At 37.4% G+C, this 13,759-nt stretch overlaps 1 protein-coding gene across 1 annotated transcript; it reads right to left on the minus strand.

The window, feature by feature from the left end:
- Nucleotides 1-1,965: 1,965 nt before the first annotated feature.
- Nucleotides 1,966-7,119, minus strand: LOC148931421 (wall-associated receptor kinase-like 1). The gene is made up of 6 exons (XM_089066170.1): nucleotides 6,557-7,119; nucleotides 5,118-5,504; nucleotides 4,455-4,973; nucleotides 3,744-4,112; nucleotides 3,461-3,637; nucleotides 1,966-3,354 (listed from the first exon to the last, which is right to left on the minus strand). The coding sequence occupies exons 1-6, from the start codon at nucleotides 7,068-7,070 to the stop codon at nucleotides 2,153-2,155; spliced, it is 3,168 nt and encodes a 1,055-aa protein (XP_088922296.1). The 5' UTR covers nucleotides 7,071-7,119; the 3' UTR covers nucleotides 1,966-2,152.
- Between the last annotated feature and the right edge of the window lie 6,640 nt (nucleotides 7,120-13,759).

The following is a 13,759-nucleotide window of genomic DNA, read 5'->3' on the forward strand; positions in this document are numbered from 1 at the left end:
TAATTGTTGGTTCTAGTTTGGAGGAGGTTCAGCAAGTAAAGGAGGACCTCAGATCAAGATTTGATATGAAGGATCTTGGGCTGGCAAAGAAAATACTTGGGATGAACATAGTCAGAGATAGAAAAAATGGAAGCATATGGCTTAGACAGACTGATTATGTTTAGAGATTTCTAAAGAAATTCAAGATTGACAGCTTGAAAGAAGTTAGCACACCAATGGCTCAACATTTCAAGTTGTCAGTGGAGCAGAGGCCAAAAACTGAGAAGGAGAGGCAGGAGATGAAACTCATTCCATATGCTAATATCATAGGAAGTGTGATGTATGCCATGATATGCACTAGGCCGGACATTGCTCAAGCTGTTAGCCTAACAAGCAGATTCATGTTTGAACATGGAAAGGAGCATTGGTCAGCATTGAAGTGGCTACTGAGATACTTAAAAGGGGCATCAAAGTTGGGCATCTGGTATGGAGGAGCAAGCTCCTGATCTGGTGATCCGATTGTTGGATTTTGTGATTCTGATTTTGCTGGTAATGAGGATAGCAGAAGGTCTCAATCCGGCTATGTATTCACCATGTTTGGCTCTGCAGTTAGATGGAAATCAATTCTCCAGCATGTTGTAGCCTTGTCAACCACAGAGGCTGAATATCTTGCACTAACAGAAGCAGTCAAGGAAAGCTTTTGGCTTAAAGGTTTGGCTGCAGAGTTTAGGCTTGGACAGAAGTCTGTTTCAATTGGTTGTGACAGTAGCAGTGCGTTGTGTCTTGCTAAGCACCAAGTATTTCATGAGCGTAGCAAGCACATTGATGTGCGACTATACTTTATCAGAGAGAAGATAGAAGAGGGTGAAGTGGAAGTGTTTAAGGTGGCTACTGCAGTCAATCCGGCAGACATGTTAACAAAGGCGTTGCCAAGGGAGAAGCTTGAGTTGTGTAGGAAGCTGATCCTACTGCAACAGGTTGATGGAGCTACTTGAGCAAGGTGGAGATTTGTAGATATATGCTCAAATAGCTCAAACACTTAGTGATATATGGCTTGTTTTTTAAATGAGTGTTTAAATCTTAGCCATTGATTTGTTTATATTAGATAGATGCTTTTGTAGCCACTGGATCAACTCTTAAGTTGATTAGTTGTTTTTGTCCATATAGCCGAGAAGTTAGGGATTTCAAATAGCAATTCCCCCAAATTGATTTCAGCTGGAAGAAATAAAAGCTCTCTCTCGATTTCTCCCAAACCTCACCTCTTCCTTTGATCTTGTTCTTGATACTCAATCCTAACAACATGTTTCTTATCAAGTTTGGTTATAACTTTCATCTGTTTTTTTGGTTACCGAGTGCTTTAGATATCAGTTGCAAAATAAAATATGTTCTTATCAATTACTATAACTTTTTAGTGTGTTTATGTTTCTTAGGCTGTGTTTGGTATATGGAATTAGAGGTGCGGAATTGGAATTGGAACCTCTAATTCCAAATCTAGGGTTTGATATCATAAAAAAAATTTTGGATACAATTTGAAAATTCCATATAAAAATGAGTAGAATTTTAAATATTTATTAAATTACACACACAATGCATACATTCTTACACACACTGCACACACACACGCTGCACACACATTCACACACACACACACACATACAGCAGAAACACAGCACACACCATTCACACACACACACACAGAGCAGAAACACAGCACACACCATTCACACACACAACAGACACATTCACACACATAAATACACACACGCAACACAACACACACTTCACACACATACTTTAACACACACAGTACACAACACACACACACATTCAAATTTTTAAATTCAATTCCATATCAATAATTTCATTTTTCCAAACAAAGGATTTGGAATTGAATTCTAATTCAATTCCTTCCAATTCAATTCCAATTCCGTGTACCAAACGGACCCTTAATGATTTTTCATTTGGATGGTAAATGATTACATCGACTGGAATATAAGCTACCGAATTATCATATTAATACAATCATCACGGGGAATTTTTGTTACATCGACTGCAATATAAGCTACCTAATACAATATAAAGAGATTCATTAATATTCCAATCTTCAATCTCAGATATGGCATAGAACCAAGTCTTGATCATCTTATTTGAGTCTACTATAAATGTGTCTATATTAAGATACACTTTCAGATAACACTAACGGATGTGTGTCTGATGATGATGTGAAAGCACTCTTATAACTATTCGTCCATGTGTACTCAGTGTCTGAAATCATCGCAGACATATCTTCAAAAGATCTCACATCTTCTGATTCAGCATTAATACCACTCGACATGTCAGACATCCTAAAACTTTCCAATTCAGTAGCAACTTCTTTCATAGTTGGTCTCATTCTCCCTTTTGAGTGCAAACATCTTTGTGCAAGCTTTGCAACTAGGATCACCTCCTCCTTTCTTCCTTGCTCCCGAACTTGTGGATCTAAAATCGTATCTATGCATTCTTCTTCCATGCATGCAAGGAACCGTGTGGCTAGACCTCTTTCCTCTTCTGTTTTATCAAGAGATATTGGCCTTTTCCCAGTAAGAAGCTCGACAAGAACTACCCCGAAACTATAAACATCGCTCTTTTCTGTGAATTGACTCGACCGAAAATATTCTGGATCTAAATATCCAAACGTCCCTTTAACCACAGTAGTTAAGTGAGTCTGATCTGTAGCAACGGACCTCGATGTTCCAAAATCTGATACTTTGACAACATACTTTTCATCAAGGAGGATATTTCTTGACTTAATATCCCTGTGATAGATAGGCACAGAAGATGCAGAGTGTAAGTACGCTACTGCCCCTGCTATGTCTGCTGCAATTTTCAAACGCATGTTCCATGTACATGGAAATTCACTACTTGGATCATGTATTAGATCAAATAGTGTGCCGTTTGGCATGAATTCGTAAACAAGCAAAGGAACCTCTGTCTCCAAACAACACCCCAATAGTTTGACCACATTCCTATGATTGATCTGCGATAGTATCACCACTTCATTTATGAACTGTTCCAACTGATTCAGCTCGACCAGCTTTGATTTTTTTATCGCTACAATCTTACCATCATATAACATTCCTTTATATACAGTGCCTTGCCCTCCTTGTCCAATAATTCTGCTCTCATTAAAGTTATCCGTAGCCACCTCCAACTCTTTTGCCGGGAAAACTTTTGTTTTTCCAAGTGCACCTTCATTCGTCTGTTGTTGCAAGAGAAGACCACCATTTCGCTTGAAGAATTTATCTTTTACCATTCTTTCCTTTCTCTTTCGCAACAATTTATACAACCAAAAGAACACTGAAACTAAAAGAAGAAGCCCCAATCCAGAGCCTATACCTACAAGCACACTTAAGAGTGAGTAAATTAACAAATTTTAGAAATAAGTAAAATCCAATGAGCAGCATATCTGATTGATATGCGAGTTGGAACGTTATATTGTTACCTGTCAAGATAATCATCTTGGTTTTGGATGGCGGCTGCGGAAAGCATCCTGTGCCATCTTTTTTCCCATCACCAGTATACCCTTTTGGGCACAAGCAGTGAAATGTTCCCGGACCATTTTGGCAAGTTGAATTTGAGACGCATGTATTGGTGGTATTATCAGCGCATTCATCAATATCTGCTCGATACATAATCACAAGTTGTAATTTGACAGAGCATATATTTGTAGGTCAATTTCCACACAAATCATTATAGCATAACAAGGAATAAAATTAAAGACCAACCTCGGCACCCTGGATTGAGGTAAGGATTGCCTGTGTATCCTTTGGAGCAGTTGCAGAGGTACCCTCCAAGCGTAGCATCAAAATCAACACAATCAATATTATCTCGGCATACGAAGTTAGCGAGATCCTGCCGTGCTTCTTTGCAATTTTTCTTTCCGATCCTCCAATCCAATGCCATGCTCGGCTGTGCATCGGTCAGTGGGATCATTCTTGAGTTATTCATAAGCAAAAAACTCTCAAAATAAGGTCGATAACCACCATTTTCATTCATATTTTCAGTGTATTTAGTGAAGGCATAACTGCAATAGATATTTGCACTTGTCGGTAGGTCACCGAGATGAGTCAAATTTGATTCAAGGTAAGTTGTACCTGCAAATGATCCAACACATATTATACTTATAACTGCGACATTTTCTAGTTAAGATGACATATAGTACTAGATCTTAAAGTAACTTAAATGTGTTATAGAGAATGTACAGGTTTAATAAGAAGCCACTTAAATTAACTTGTGTTCTTGTTTTGGACATCCCACACAATTTCTAAAATGAAAAATATCCTTATATATGCTTTATTATATCCCAAACTTTATTTTCTTTCCTAAAGACCACTACATAAGATTTCGTGTCAAACAAGAAATGCTTTTCAAAGTAAACTTTACCCATAATATCTATTCAATTCTTTTTAGAAACAAAAACATCAACTTATTATTACCTCTTGGAATTGGTACCCTGCAACAACCATTACCTGCATAAGATGTTGGTTCATCCATGCAATTTGCGTAAGTTGTACCATCAACATAGACATTGAGCCTGTTGGAGCAAATGGCTGTGCAACTGCTTTGAATAGAACTTCGTTTGTCTTCTCCAATAACCCCGTTAAGCATAGCATTGCAGCCAATGGTGGTGATCCAGTTGTTATCTGATAAACTATATTGCGTTTTCAACAAGTCAATTGTCAAGCTCCGCCCAACTTGATAGCCTGACCTGTTGTAGCAATTTAAAGATAGGTTCACATAATTGACAATAATTTTTGATGAGTTGAGCTCAACGATTTCAGCGTTCAAAAGACGGAGGAAGGGTGTGGCGGGGTGGGTGTCCTTGTTGCAAACAACTTCAAAAGATGGCTCCAAGTAGCAATTTGGACCCACACCAAATGGAAATGGAATCGATACTCTTCCACATTGATCCATGCATCCAGGTTTGGCAATTGAACTCGAAGAGGGAATTATTTCTGGCAGAGTAGCAAATGAGACAGAGGCAAGTTACCGCAAGCATGTTTTCATAAAACATCGTACTAGAAATTAACTTAAATTCAATGTGTTGAATTTCTTATGGTAACTTAAAATAAATAGAATTAGGGAGAAAAAGAACCAACTTTGGCATCCTCCACGTAAGTAAGGATTTCCCTCAAACCCTTGCGCGCAGAAACAACTGTATTTTGTATAATCAGAGGAATATCTATAATCAATACAAACACTCTTTTCGTCTACACATGCGTAAGTGTCTAAATTCATAGCTCGGCTGCAGTTCTCAGTCCCAACGGTCCAGTCCAAGCGCACTACCGGTGGCCTTGATGCAGATGCCCAATCATCATTTAACAATGCTGTTGAGTTATTCAGATAGTACAAAGGATATGTAAATAAGGTTTCATTCCTCTTTGTAATCTCCTGGATAAAAGCATAGCTGCACGGTAAAAGCTTTTTACGTTGTGATCTTCTACTCAAGTCAATCAGTTCTGCTTCCAAGAAACTTTCTCCCTCTCCTAAAATAGTTAGGGAATTTGGAGACGACATTAATTTTAACGTGAATTTGATAAAATATGAGAATTGAAAAAAAAGTAGGTAGTGACATATTAGTCTAATAATTTTAATGCGAATTTCATCGTACAAATTAATAAGATTAGACGCATATACTCCCTCCATCTCATTATAAAATGAAACGTTTTACTTGTTGGGTAATTCCAATAAAAAATGAAACGTTTTCTAAAATGGAAACAACACTAGCTCTATTTTTAATTCTCCCTTACTTTACTCTCTCTTCATTTACGCACAAAACAACACTGAATAAAATCTTGTGCCGGAAATTAAATGTTGCATGTTTATTGGGAGAGTAAAGACCAAATGTGGTCCCTAACATATGGCCGTTTTATCAATTTGGTCCTTAACATTATCTTTTTGATTATTTGGTCCATCGCAAATAAACTCGGACCCGAATCGGTCCTCACTTAACAGAACCGTCAAAAAATAGACGGTGATTGCAATTTGACTATATTAAATTACTAATGGTAATTAATTATACCTAATTATAATTCTCAATTCCTATTAAATTACAAATTATTCATTTCATTTTGCAACTGATACTATCTTCTTTCCAATTTTACTAATAGAAAAAGAATTATAATTAGGTATAATTAATTACCATTAGTAATTTAATATAATCAAATTGCGGTCATCGTCTATTTTTTTACGGTTCGTTAAGTGAGGACAGATTCGGGTCCGAGTTTATTTGTGAGGGACCAAATAATCAAAAAGATAATATTAAGGACCAAATTGATAAAACAACTATATGTTAGGGACCACATTTGGCCTTTACTTTTATTGGGACGGAGGGAGTATATGATAAGTTGAAAAGATTGAGATGGAATTGACATATTTCAAATATTGAGATCTTGTACTAATTGATCATTTTAAAAAAAGAGATGAATATATTATAATTAATCCTTAATTGTACACAAATTTATTAGAGACGGTTATTATTCTGTTAGTACGAGTTATTGTAATGTTAAAATATTTTTTTTTGAGTTTTGACAATTACCGTAGCCTACTGCTTGATGGCAACAACCATTAAAGTGGCAATCTCCAAAGCCGGCATCACTCTTATCAGCACAAAACACCGAGCAGCCGCCAACAGTGGAACTTCCTTCGTATTGCAGCAGCATATCATCACACCCGATAACAGTGAGCACGTTTTTATTCGAGAGCATATAGGGAGTTCCAGACAAGTTCACAGTCATACTGCGTTGATTGTCTGTTGACAGACCATAACAAGCTGAAATCATGAAGGGGTTTTTGAGGCGAATGTAAGTTCGATTGAATTCAATCACTTGTTTTTTCATGATGGAGAGGTAAGCTTTTGGAGGGTCAGTGGAATTATCGCAGTTGATGTCAAAATGTGGGCTGTAGCTGCAATTTGGCCCAACTCCAAATGGATATGGAATGAGTAAATCTCCGCACCGGTCCAGGCATCCCGGTTTGGCATGTAGAGCCGCGGAGAGTAGTGATGGTGGGAGAAGTAGGAAGACAGAGATGATCAGTTGCAGAGGCCACATAATGAATGAGTTTAGCTGAATGAAAAGTGTATAATTATCTTGAAGAAAAAGCTTGGCTTTAAACAACTCACTACTTGACTTTGGAGACGACTAGGAGACAGGGACGGAACTAGACACCCAAATTAACTGGTGCTGAAATTTAATAAAATAAAATATTCAAAATAGTAATAACAACATTCAAAATGTAATATATATACATATATTTAATTTGATTTGTTGTTTTGTTCGATTTTGAAAAATGAGATCGAACAAAAAAATGCAATCAAATTGAAAAAAAATTACCAATATTTTATTTGGAATATGAAAACAAGTGTTCATCAATATAAAAAATTCAAAATTTAAGTTGAATGAACTATTATAAATACATCTATAAAAAAGGTAACATAATCAAAATTAATTTAGATGTTGTAATTTTGTTATTTGTCATTTAATTTGATTTTATGCAATTTAAGTAAGCTATCCTAATAATATTTTTCAAAGTTTTGTAGTATTTGTAATTTAAGTGAATCCAGTTAAATTTTAACATAATATTAATTAAAAATGAAGCCTTTTATTAAGTGCTACAATTATTTAAATAAAATAAATTAATAATCCCAATAACTAAGATCATTTATTTACTTTTGAAACAGTAACGGATTAATGGCTCAAAGTATTTATTTAAAACTTCACCAAATCAATTCAAACCCATTTAAAAAAAGCCCGATTAACTAAATTAAACCTAATTATGCGCCACTATCTTCTTCTTGAATTTGTAAAAATTAATCTTTCCTTTCAATCTGCATTATTTCTTCTATCTTCTTCGATGCAGTTCGTATTTCTTCTTCTCTCTTCTCAAACACAAGAAAAATTAAATCTTTCAATACTAATTATTTCCTTAAACTCTTCTCTCACAATAGAAATGTATACATACATAAAGATATATGGAGAGAGATTGTGCAGGAGATGGGTGTTTGTGCATGCAATAGCAAGTACAATTATATTGATTATTGAAGTTGAATGAATAAGTGAATTGAATCGAAGAATTTGTACGATAATTTGAATTGTGAAAATATCTCAACAATATTTTAAATTTATGTATAAATCCAAAAATATGTAAAAGGGTTTCTCCTACATTCTTTACAAACGACCAAGTCCAATACCAAAAAGACTTGTGAACAATGTGGTGGGGATGAATGAAGATAGAAGACTCTCCTGCACCACGTATATTTATTTCTTGACATTTGATTAGTAGTTTACTGAGATTTTTGTAACCTCAACTCTTACATTATCATAAATATTTTGGTATTGGACGTAAAGATTTCTTAAATCATATTTTTCCGTTAAAATGAAAGCCCTCAATTCTAATTAGACGGCCTAAAAATGAATAATTCAACACCAATTGGACGGCCTAATCATATTTCCTTTCTTATAAATAGACAATAGTTCTCAAATTGTAATTTCAAGTCTACAATATTTTTGTCAGAAATTCTATAGTAAAAGATCCATGACTTGGTCAATTGGGAATTATTTATTATTTTTCTTATTTGTGGATGTTATTTGTCAACAATTGATATCTAGAGATAATGGAAAATTTTCTACTAAAAGGTTTTATGAATCAAAATTGTAATATGCATATCGATGACTAAGTCAATGGTAATGACCTATGCAGCTATGCCAGTCGCTGAAAAAGAAGGATTTTGGCGAGTGAGAGTTACTAAGTGTTACACACTTATCGTTAAGCCAAGTGGGTAAGTTGAAGCTTGTTTTTAACATAATTTTCTTTCTTCATTTATACCAAACTAGTGAACTCTAACTTGATATAGAATTGCTTCAATTAATTTTACATTCTAGTCAGATAAGGATCATGTTTAGTTTTACATTCATCGCGGCTAATCTCTTGTTGGAGATATGTTCTCATGTTTTTAATACTATAAAATACTCCTCATCTGTCTCCTAAAGATAAAAACATTTGAAATGACATGAGTTTTAATGCTAAATTGCTAAAGTAAGAGAGGGGCAGAAAGAAAAGTGTATTAGTGGACAATAGGTCTGAAGAATCGCAGCTCGCCTCACACGTTCTTTCCTAACTCTGATGCAGTCTTTTATGGCATCCAATTAAATATTTAAACCAAATTAGGAATTTATTGCATTTAAATTGAACATTAAATGCTGAATAGTGTCTTTTTATATTTTTTCGTTAATATTTGTGTTTTTATTTAGAATTTAAGAATTTCTTATTTTTTATAATTAGACGAGAGGAGGGCGTCCATTGAGCTGGATACTGAAAATCCTTCGGCATCTGCTTCAGCATCATCAAGTGACAATTCAACAACAATGTAGTAGTAGTAATTTTCATGTTGTTTATCTATTTTTAGCCTCAACTGTATAGATATATGCTCAAATAGCTCAAACACTTAGTGATATATGGCTTGTTTTTTAAATGAGTGTTTAAATCTTAGCCATTGATTTGTTTAGATTAGATAGATGCTTTTGTAGCCATTGGATCAACTCTTAAGTTGATTAGTTGTTTTTCTCCATATAGCCGAGAAGTTAGGGATTTCAAATAGCAATTCCCCCAAATTGATTTCAGCTAGAAGAAATAAAAGCTCTCTCTCGATTTCTCCCAAACCTCACCTCTTCCTTTGATCTTGTTCTTGATACTCAATCCTAACAAATTGGCGCTGTCTGTGGAAAGTGAAGCAGGCGAATTGTGTTTTGATCGGAATCGAATTCACGATACAAGATGGCTTCAAGATTCGAGGCTGAAAAGTTCACCGGAAAAAATGACTTCGGTCTGTGGCGGTTGAAGATGCGCGCGATGCTCATTCAACAAGGGCTTTCGGCGGCGCTTGAAGGAGATAAAGAGAAGGAGAAAGATAAGGCACCGATTGATCCTGATGAGAAGGCCATCGCGAAACGAGCTGAAATCATGGCGAAGGCCCATAGTGTCGTGGTTCTGTGTCTCGGCGATAAAGTGCTAAGGGAGGTCGCCAAAGAAACGACCGCAGCTAGGATTCTTGAGAAGCTGGAGACTCTGTATATGACGAAGTCACTCGCCAACCGGCTGCTGATGAAGCAACGGCTCTTTTCGTACAGGTTCATGGAGGATAGAGGGGTGATGGAGCAATTGGAGGATTTTGACAAAGCCATCGATGATCTAGAGAACATCGATGTGACGATTGCAGATGAAGATAAGGCGATACTCCTCCTGAATGCTCTGCTAAAGGCGTATGACCAACTCCGCGATGCAATTATGTACGGGAGGGAAGGTACTATTACTCTCCTGGAGGTTCAAACGGCTCTAAGGGCGAAGGAATTGCAATTAGCAGGTACTAAGAATGTTGATCCCTCTTTTGAAAGTTTGAATATTAAAGGATTCAAGGGAAAGAAAGGGTTTAAGAAGAAGTATGATAATCCTAAGCCCTTTGGGAGAGATCAGAAGGAAACTAGGGTGTGCTTCTGGTGCAAGAAACCCAGTCATTTGAAGAAGGATTGTTTCAGATGGAAAAAGAAACAAGCAACATCTGGTAATCAAGGTGCAGGTTCCTCTGATTGTGTGGAACTTAATCAAGAAGCTGAAGCATTGAATGTTATGGAGACAATACATGGGGCTTCTTGGATAATGGATAGTGGATGTAGCTTCCATATCTGCCCGAATTTGAGATGGTTTGAGCGGATTGATGAGGCCTCTGGCACTGTAACCTTGGGGAACAATCAAATATGCAGTGTGAAAGGAATAGGATCCATCAGATTAAAAATGCAAGATCAGACCGTAAAGTTGCTAACGGATGTTAGATATATTCCAGAAGTAAAAAGAAATTTGGTATCTCTGGGATCACTAGAGGCGAAAGGGTATTCCTTCTTATCTTCTGGTGGAAAGATGCTGGTGAAGAGAGGGAATGGTGTGGTCATGATAGCGGAGAGAAGAGACAGTTTGTATTACCTTTATGCTTCAGTGGTTAAGGTTCACAAGGGTGAAGTGAATCTGGTGAAGCACACAAGCCTAAAATTGTGGCATGAAAGGCTGGGCCATCCAGCCATGGGAAGCATCAAGGAGCTAATAAAGAAGCAAGTTATCTCTGCTGATGACACACAAGAACCAGATCCATGTCAAGATTGCATCAGAGGCAAGGCTAAGAAGCATCCATATCCCACTGGTAAACACATCTCTACTTCTCCTTTAGATTACATACATAGTGACTTATGGGGGCCAGCAACTGTTAATACTATTGGTGGAGGTAGATACTATATGTCACTGATTGATGATTATTCTAAGAAGATATAAATTTATATTCTAATGGAGAAGTCAGAGGCTTTCAACACTTTTAAGAATTGGTGTCTGAAGTGGAGTTAGAAAAGGGATTTAAGGTGAAGTGCATCAGGACAGATAATGGGCTTGAGTATGTGTCTAGAGAGTTTGATGATTTTTGTAGAGAAAGGGGGATTAAGAGGTACAAGACTGTCCCCAAGAATCCTCAACAGAATGGTGTGGCTGACAGAGCCAACAGGACCATTGTTGAGAGAGTTAGATGTATGTTGTTTTCCTCAGGAATGGGCAAAAAGTTCTGGGGAGAGGCTGTGTATTTGTTAAATAAGTGTCCTTCATTAAGTATAGGTGGAGACACTCCAGACTTCAGATGGTATGGTAAACATTCAAGCTATGCAGATCTGACACCATTTGGCTGTAAGGTGTTTGCTCATGTGAAGCAAGGGAAACTAGACCCCAGGGCATTGATGTGTGTGATGTTGGGATACCAGAAAGGAGTGAAGGGGTACAGGTTGTGGTGTATAGAACCTGGACAACAAAAGGTTCTGATCAGCAGGGATGTAATTTTTCTGGAACATGATATGCCTTATTTAAATAAGGTGGCTGGTTCTGATGGAGTCAGAGTTATTTCTGATGGGGATAACGACTTTGAGGTGGAGCCAGGTGAGGAAAGAGATCAGGGCCGAGCTCAACACACACATGAGGCAACTGATGATGTTAATGAGACAGTAAATGAAAGCTCCAGCAGCTCTGTTGATGGGATTAATCAGCCACACACTGAGGTTGAAGACCTGCAAAATTACAAGCTGGCCAGAGATAGAGTCAGAAGAGTGCCTAAACCTTCCTCCAAGTTTTCTTATTATGAGATGGTCTTCTATGCACTTATGGCAGCAGAAGAGGTGGAGCTAGAGGAGCCATTGACTTATACAGAAGCTATGCAGAGTAAAGAAAAGAATAAGTGGGTGCAGGCTATGAATGAGGAAATGGAGTCCTCGGTGAAGAATAAAACATGGACTTTGGTAGATAAGATGGAGGGCAGGAAGCTAGTCACTTGTAAATGGATCTTCAAGAAGAAATTGGAGGCTGATGATTCAATCAGATATAAGGTTAGGCTTGTTGCAAGAGGCTTTAGCCAAGAATATGGGATAGATTATATTGAGGTCTTTTCCCCTGTGGTGAAGCACAGCTCCATAAGGATGTTGATGTCTATAGTAGCAAGAAACAACTGGGAGCTAGAGCAGCTAGATGTGAAGACTGTCTTCTTGAATGGTGATCTAGAAGAAACTATATATATGGTGCAACCAGAGGGATTTGTTAGCCCGGCGCAAGAATTGAAGGTCTGCAAACTCAACAAAAGTCTTTATGGCCTCAAGCAAGCTAGCAGGCAATGGCATAAGAAATTCAACAGCTACATGGTGAGTTGTGGTTTCATCAGATCTAAGTATGACTCTTGTGTGTATCTTAAGAAGAAAGGTGGAGAGGCTGTAGCATACTTATTGTTGTATGTAGATGATATATTAATTGTTGGTTCTAGTTTGAAGGAGGTTCAGCAAGTAAAGGAGGACCTCATATCAAATCTTGATCTGAAGGATCTTGGGCCGGTAAAGAAAATACCTGGGATGAACATAGTCAGAGATAGAAAAAATGGAAGCATATGGCTTGGATAGACTGATTATGTTCAGAGATTTCTAAAGAAATTCAGGATTGACAGCTTGAAAGAAGTTAGCACACCAATGGCTCAACATTTCAAGTTGTCAGTGGAGCAGAGGCCAAAAACTGAGAAGGAGAGGCAGGAGATGAAACTCATTCCATATGCTAATATCATAGGAAGTGTGATGTATGTCATGATATGCACTAGGCCGGACATCTGTTAGCCTAACAAGCAGATTCGTGTTTGAACATGGAAAGGAGCATTGGTTAGCATTGAAGTGGCTACTGAGATACTTAAAAGGGGCATCAAAGTTGGGCATCTGGTATGGAGGAGCAAGCTCCTGATCTGGTGATCCGATTGTTGGATTTTGTGATTCTGATTTTGCTGGTAATGAGGATAGCAGAAGGTCTCAATCTGGCTATGTATTCACCATGTTTGGCTCTGCAGTTAGCTGGAAATCAAGTCTCCAGCATGTTGTAGCCTTGTCAACCACAGAGGCTGAATATCTTGCACTAACAGAAGCAGTCAAGGAAAGCTTTTGGCTTAAAGGTTTGGCTGCAGAGTTTGGGCTTGGACAGAAGTCTGTTTCAATTGGTTGTGACACTAGCAGTGCGTTGTGTCTTGCTAAGCACCAAGTATTTCATGAGCGTAGCAAGCACATTGATGTGCGACTACACTTTATCAGAGAGAAGATAGAAGAGGGTGAAGTGGAAGTGTTTAAGGTGGCTACTGTAGTCAATCCGGCAGACATGTTAACAAAGGCGTTGCCAAGGGAGAAGCTTGAGTTGTGTA

The sequence above is a fragment of the Salvia hispanica genome, chromosome 2 (assembly GCF_029641045.1).
Source record: "Salvia hispanica isolate PSC_SH4W2 chromosome 2, Shi_PSC_v1, whole genome shotgun sequence".
NCBI classification, from domain to species: domain Eukaryota; kingdom Viridiplantae; phylum Streptophyta; class Magnoliopsida; order Lamiales; family Lamiaceae; genus Salvia; species Salvia hispanica.

Excerpts from the sequence above, each read along its gene's own strand:
- LOC148931421 (XM_089066170.1), bottom strand. The coding sequence starts at position 7,070 with ATGTGGCCTCTGCAACTGATCATCTCTGTCTTCCTACTTCTCCCACCA. Across the intron at positions 5,505-6,556 it reads CCATCAAGCAGTAGGCTACG|GAGAGGGAGAAAGTTTCTTG; the intron begins GTAATTGTCAAA and ends TAACTATTTTAG. Across the intron at positions 3,355-3,460 it reads CAAGATGATTATCTTGACAG|GTATAGGCTCTGGATTGGGG; the intron begins GTAACAATATAA and ends GTGTGCTTGTAG.